The sequence below is a fragment of the Rhea americana genome, unplaced genomic scaffold (assembly GCF_003343005.1).
Source record: "Rhea americana isolate MKP2758 unplaced genomic scaffold, rheAme1 scaffold_88, whole genome shotgun sequence".
NCBI lineage: Eukaryota > Metazoa > Chordata > Aves > Rheiformes > Rheidae > Rhea > Rhea americana.
In genome coordinates this window covers 2,140,465-2,147,833 of record NW_028187066.1, presented here as the reverse complement: position 1 = coordinate 2,147,833, position 7,369 = coordinate 2,140,465, and the positions used below count along the sequence as shown (strand labels likewise).

The 7,369-nt window shown below is 38.9% G+C and overlaps 1 protein-coding gene across 1 annotated transcript in view; it reads right to left on the bottom strand.

Moving 5' to 3' along the window:
• Nucleotides 1-6,621: 6,621 nt before the first annotated feature.
• The window catches only part of XPOT (exportin for tRNA), a 28,320-nt gene continuing 27,572 nt past the window's right edge, over nucleotides 6,622-7,369 (bottom strand). Inside the window, exons 24-25 of the mRNA XM_085323849.1 lie at nucleotides 7,258-7,314; nucleotides 6,622-6,735 (exon numbers count right to left, since the gene is read on the bottom strand). Of these exons, the coding sequence (XP_085179975.1) occupies nucleotides 6,709-6,735; nucleotides 7,258-7,314 (84 nt within the window). The 3' untranslated portion in view covers nucleotides 6,622-6,708. The remainder of the gene's footprint in view (nucleotides 6,736-7,257; nucleotides 7,315-7,369) is intronic.

The window sequence follows — 7,369 nt, the reverse complement described above, 5'->3', positions numbered from 1 at the left end:
CCGCCGCCTCAGGGCCGCCGCGTGGGGCGGGAAGCGGCGGCAGGGCCGCACCGCGGCGCTCCCTGACAGAGCTTCGCGGCCCTTGCGGCGCTGCGCATCCGGCTGCTTGGATCGTTTCGCTTTCCGTTTGGAATCGCCGTCTGCCTGAAGCTTAGAAACCTGGCCTTTTTTTTTTGGCGCAGTTGATGTGTAACAGATAACAACCTTTCGTTTACAGGCTTTCTTTATTATTATTTTCACTTTCTTAGGCTTTATCAGAATTCCAGAGTTTCAGTGCTTCACTTGTGATAGGCACTAAGCACGTTCCAAAATTCTGTTTAGTGAAACTGATAAATTTACTTTGGTGGTACATTTTATACTCTTAATACAAAAAAAACCCCAATATATATTCCCTGTTTATTGCCGTTTGAGCTTTTCTCGGGTAACATGTCTGTGGGGCGTGCGGAATAGCTCCGTGCCGCGTTTGCATCCTGTCCTCACATCTTTCCAAATCTRCAGTACTCGGAGGTCGCGCGCTCTGTTTCTGCCATTCGCGTGCTAAAACATGGGTTTTATCATCAGCTGGATACCTGTGAGTCAGCTTTATTGTCTTCAAGAGTATTCATCGGATTGTTAGCATGGATCTTAGCAAAATCCCTCTCAAAACTGGAAAGACACAATAAACTTTCCTTTGGGCTCCGAACGTAGGCTCGCGTAACGTCCTTAGTGTGAAGATTCCTCCTACTTCTCAATAAAAACAGGCTGATTGTGGTACTACTATGTTGATGCTTTTTTTGTAACCAGACATTTTAAAATAACGCTGAAATCGGAGCCGTTCGGGGTGGAAGGGACCTCCAGAGGCCTCCAGCCCGACTGCCGGCTCAAGGCAGAGGCAATACTCAACATAGACCAGGTTTCCTAGGACTTTGCTCAGTTGACTCTTCCAAAATTCAAGGGCAGTGGTCTATTCTGATACACTAAAGATATGGCCTAGAAGTTATTATTGAGTGGTATGCACAGAGTTTGGTATTAATAATTTCGGCAAGCGTGTTCTGGCACCAAGGACGGAGCGTTTTGAGCGCGGCCGCGTTGCGTCCTGGGTCTGGCCGCCGGCCCTTAGTGCTGCGCTTAGCAGGGCACGCGCTTTCCTCACGGCTTGAATCCRTGAGGATGATTCACACGTTTGGTTCATTTTTCAATGATGTATTTATAACATAATCAGTGATTCGTATGCAAGGAGTATTTTGTCTAGCCTTCTTTAAATGTTTCACAGTATGAATCATGCAAAAATTGTATGGGAGTTTAAGACTAGGCCAGCAAGGTGAAAGTCATCACAACTTAGCTTTAGCAATTTTTTCTTGGCTTCCTCATGGTTCTTTTCAATGTATTAGTACAATTTTGGTATTCCTAACCTCTCTTGGATTCTCATTTATGTCCACTGATACAGCATTCTGCAGGTGTATACTWTTGCATCTCTTCATACTGGCAATATGGCTATATGTATTACAGCTGGAGCTGGCACGTTGCACACAGTCTTCTCACTTGTGTAGAAGGTACTTAGAAAATAAAAGGATATTGGGAGAAAAATCAGATTGTTGGAATGTAGGTGCTCCAGAAAGAAGTTGGGTAATTAGCATAATTGTATTAGAAATTAGACGTAGTAGATACTTGCCAAGAAAAAAAAATCATATTGAATTATCTATATTTGAAGTCTTTGATTGGGGAAAAAAAAAATCTTCATCACCTGGCAGCTTTACTAAAAGCAGCACTGCTAACTTTCCCAGTAAGTCAGGTGAAAACAGTAACTCTGGAAATTTCCAAGAGCATTTAACATTGTATTTCCTATATCATTAAAGAATGTTCTAATTTTCTAAGAATCTAAAGAAAATAAGCTTTTGAGCCATCTTATAGTCCAATTGCCTACTACATTCAAATTAAATATTTAGCAGGCATCACAGCTGAAACAGGATAAGCAAATTTGTTAAGTAGCTATTTTCACTTCAGTTAGACCTGCCTTGCATAGCTGCYAATCATTTAAGCTTTTTTAAATTTCTACTGCAGTTATGCAGAGAGGGAAGGGAAACAATTCAACAATGTACAACAGCTCTTACCATCTTTCTGTTTTTTCCAGCCTGCCACCAGAGCATTCATTCCAAAGCTGTTCATAAATCTCATAGACTATGATAAATACTGACAAGAAGATTTTAGTCCAAAAGTATTCATGTTAAATAGTACACAAATTATACTCTTCTTCTTGTCCTAAAGGTAAGAAGCCATCTAGGAGAATCGAGTAGAATAGTAGCTAGTGCTGATAGTCAAAAAATATATATTGGATAGAAAACTCCCTGTTCTGGGTCCTGGTATCTCCTACTTTGCTGAAATGTTTGCAATATAGAAAACAATCAACGTAAGTAAGGAAGGTCAGAGAAACAGAATGCGAGAATGAAAAGCTTTCTTGCCAGAGCAACAAAAGCAAAATCTGACAACCAGTCTCTACAAACCATAAGAGTACGTGACCTTCAGATACCCACCTCAGAAGAAATCAGAATTATTCAGTGCCATGGCCCAGCAGAAACTGTGGACAAATACAGTGCCCCATGTATGAACCAGAATGCTGTGAGCAATCAGCAGAGAACAAGAAAACCCCTTGGGTTTGAGAAAACATTTCTCAAAGAAATACTCCATCTCTGCCTTTCCACTTCTGATACTCCTGGAACTTAAAACAACAATCTTTGACTTGTCAGAAATGCATTTTCTAGCACATTTCCTTTTTCCTCATATTTGCTAACACCAGAATATTTCATAGATACTACCTCCCTCTTTCTCTCTGCCCCATCTGACATTTACCATTTGTCCTCCTTGCATACCGCAAATTTCTGCTCTTTCCCTTGTCCTAGTGCTCATCAGACCCTTCAGAGCAGTTTCAGCATAGTAAATCAGTTTTAAATGTTTTCTTCTGTTATTTTTCTTCACTGCACTTTTGTAGGTTTCCTGTTGGCTTAGCTTACTAAAACGGCTCAATTAAAAGTTCAATGAACCTATGTAACCGCAGTTAGAGGGCTCAACAGCTAGTTGTTCCTGAAAGGGTCTTGCTCCCTCCTCCACCCCAGCTACACTTCACAGCCGTTTCCTCAAATCAGCAGTAGTGCCTGTATCACCCCATGGTGATATAGTTTGGGGCTGGAAAATTAAACTTCCCCAAAAAGAGTGAAGAACTTTCTAAATAGTTTTCAAAAAGCTATTCACTTATTTTGTAAGAATTGTTTTCCACCAGAAATTGGCTGGAATTCAGAGAAGTCAGACAAGTACTAAGGCTGACTCCAGAGAGGGCATGGGACAGGTTGCCTCTCTGCACAGTAATTAGCTGTTGAAGTGTCTTAGCGGCATGGACAAACCGCTCCCTGAGAGAAATTGACCCCAACCTCTACTTGCTTGAAATTCATTGCCTCTATTTTGCACTCAGGAAAGGGTTGGCAAGCTTTGTAAGCCTGAGAGCTTATCAGGCTTTGATAACTACACCATTTTGTAAATAAAAGATACCATCTGCAAACCATGCCTTCTATATTTAATAAGCACTTGCAACTGTGTTTCCTACTTGAACATTTTATACTGCAGTAGAAAATTCTGTTATGCATGAAAGATGGAGTTGTTACCATGATGATGGTCTACATTTTCAGTCTGGATAAGGGCATTTTGAAAAGTGCAGGTGCACAGCAAGGGTTTAAGTCATACAGGAAAGCTGCAGAAGGTTTTGTCTGGTGCAGAATTCAAGTCAGGAGAACATACACCTATTGTCCAAGGAAGAAGAAAAACAGGTGATCACCAATCTAATCTCTCTGCGAATACCTATCTGCCCTCTTCATCTTTTCTCTCCTACCCCCACCAAAAAGTACTTTGCACTTGGTTTGCAAGCACATTATTAAAAACATCTAAACACTTTGCCTGGAGAGACCCGCTGATATGCTGAACAGAGATCAATCACCAAATTTTTCTTTTGATGTAACAAGTGTGAATTTCTTGTTCAGTCCTTTTATTTTTTTTTTTTAAAAAAGGTCAAAATCCATGCCAAGTGAAAATCTAGAAATTCATCAACAGCCTTTCTAAACCTTGGATGTTTGCAAAGGTAGTTACTACATACCCATCATGTAACTCAGCCCAGATATAACCAGCTATGGACCTGTGGTCTCTGCCTAGCTGAAGGAAATTGCACACCGGTGATCTGGTAATAGTCAGAATGAGTGCTGTTTACATGTTTATCTAAATATATAAACCCTCGAACTCTCCCATAAACCCCACAGATCCTGATTTACAGTTCACACTTTGCACAATCCCTGACCATACAGGATTTTGACCCAACAGGGCCAAAGTAAATGAAAGTAAAGATTCCCTTTTTTTTTTAATCCTTCAAGCTAAGGCAAATTTCTCAGAATATCCAGTCTACATAACCATTCATCCCACAAGATATTCTTTCAGTCATGGATGGAAGGTCAGGGTACAGTTTTACAATACATCAAGGCTGATGGCTGTCACAGAAGGTGCAGGTGTCCCTCCTGCACCCTTGGGCTCCCTGCTTTATACCCCTTCTCGCATGACAGTGCAGTGGCAGCCAACTGAGGAGACACATTTTGATGGAGAAGTTTTCTGCCACTTTACATTCCTAAAAGGCTCATTATGGGGTTATATGAACGCAAAATTTGGCACAAAGTAACTACATGAGGACAGTGGGRCTGAGGAAGCAGGGGAGCAGCCCCTTTTGGCAGCAGCCAGGCTTTAGACTGTTCCCCTGAAAGCGTGATTTGGTAACAGCTAAGTCATTCTCTGTCACGCAAATAGAACATAGCACAATTGTACTAACAGAATTAGTAACTGGAGGCTTTTTCATGCTTTTACACAGAACTAAAAATAGTAGCACTATCCTGCTTTCAGAAAAAGTCTCAATCTCATATGTTAGACTAAGTCACTCCATTGCAATGACACTCTAGCAAAGTGGAGATTTTATATATATATGTGTGCGTGYGTATATATACATATATATATATACATAAATAAATAAAAAAAACCTTTCCCTGTTACCGATCTTGTCCCATTAGTAAAAGCTTTCTTTTCCTTACCATAAAGCAGTGGTGACTGCAAAGAAAGGACATGGGCTACAGCAGTAGCTGCAGTGGCCAGTCCTCTGAGCTGGGGCAGGGCAGTGCAGGGAAGCAACAGCACAAGCAGCACGTACCAAACGGGAAGTCAAAGGCAGAAGCCAGTTAAGCACAGGCGTTTTCGTTTCGCAAAAACRAAAGCGAGAGCAGACCTAAGGAGCGTTCAGCACAGCCATCACAGGAAACGGAGGGAAGTGGGATTGTAAGGCAGAGGCAGAAAAGGCACCAGAAGCATTTAGCAAAGCACTGCGCGGGGAACGAAGTTCAAGTAACAKAACGCTTTTGGTTGAATGTACAGAAGTCACGAACACAGACCTATCAAAGTGATAGRAGTGACACTGACCTATCAAAGAACAGTAAAGGTGGCACTTCCCAAGCACTCCTACTTCCCCTTCAGCGAGGAGGGTGGGAAAGGCAGCAAAGTATCCACAGTGATCATCAGTTTCCCCTCCTAGTTGTTCTTGACCTGCCTCCTCATTTATTTTCCATTTAACGTGGACAATTAACTTAGCACCATGCTGTCTGAAGAAATGCTCAATCTGATTATGTTAGCATTAAGGCAGTTTTGTATGAGCATCTATTCCTAAGAGTTCTGTGCATAGTAAGACTTTCTTTTTCTTTTTTTTTTTTAATAGGGATAAAAACCCAAGCTATACAATAAAACAAAAAGCAAAGAAATAAACTGACAAAAAATATGTTGGGATAAAATTGTAAACAGGCACTTTACTAAAATCTCTGTACAGATCATTGACCCTACTGAAGTATTTTAATGAAAGCAATTCTTTCTTTCTACTAGCATCTTCCATATGCAAGACTGAATATCACTATCATCCAAGGATCAGTAATATTACCAGCTTTGCTCAGGTCAAAGCCAAAAGACCAGATTGTTGTGGCTTCCAAAAACTCAACCAAAATGATCCAGAGAGACTTAATATTTCATGAGATAAAATTTTATTTTTTGATAAAAAAAAAAAAGATAGAACCAGATGCAACTTTTAAATGAAATCATTTATTAAACCAATCTGTTTTATAGGAGGTATATATATATATATATTTTATCATTAAGACAACTTCAATGAAATGACTATCTACAAAAATGGCTTTGATTGTTTTATTTTCATGTCACCATACATGAATGAATGAATTTTGTCTTATGAAAACATTTTACTCAGTATCAAAAATGTACACATTTTAATAACCATTACTATGGTCCTAAGGGATTTTTACATTTAATTTCAAAAATAAGTCATTTTATTGCTGTATATGTTACAGCATAAGCTTAAATCATCCTATACATAATAGAAGTGTTGTCTAGGTATACAGGAAGCTTTTCATGTTGTCACATGCCTTCATGTTCAAGATACAGAAGTGGGGTGGGTTTTTTTGTTTGTTTGTTTTTGTTTTTTTTTTTTTTTTTTTTTAAACGCAAAGGCTAAAACATGTACTGATGTGAGCACAAAGCAACATTTAAAAAAAGAAAACAAAACCAGTCTGAATGGCACAAGAGTTAGCATCTTTATAAATTAACAACCAGAGTTCCTGATTATGGAAAGCGATACATGAGATTCCAGTACTTCCTTTAGGGCTTTGCTCTCTGGAAGAATACCTGTTAAAAATTTATAAGAAACAATCTTTTAAGACCAGAAGGAACACACTTTAACCATTCCGTATCTCAGAAGTGTAAGATAGTAAGATATATCTAATTTTCTGTAACATACTAAACCACTGATCTCAAGGATGTCTTGTGCTATTTTGATTACACTCCTCAAAACTTCCAAAATGAAGTATATCAACATATTCTCTGCAAGTACAAACATCATCTTTTTGCTGTTTAAATTAAACAAACACCACAAATCACACAAATACCAAGCTACTGAGGATATACCAAAGGGTTGAAGATAACTATATTTATAGAATGTTCACTTATTTGGAAGGAAGGAAAATAAATAATAATTTAAAAAAAACTTTTATTACTTGGAAATTCACAGTACCTAAAAGCTATGAAATCATTTTAGTCTTCAGTTAGAGCAATGAATATTTCAGTTTTTCTTCAGGTCACTACCATGACTGAATTATGTGACAATTCCGACTGAATTAAAGACTTTTTAAAGAAACAAAAAATCCTTACCTTTAAGTAATTTTTAAAAACTTTAGCATCAGGCTGCTGAAGTGCTTGACAGAATTCCTGTAAGAGGAAAAAGGAAGAAAACCTGAGATATGTTAGCAGTACATAAAAAAAA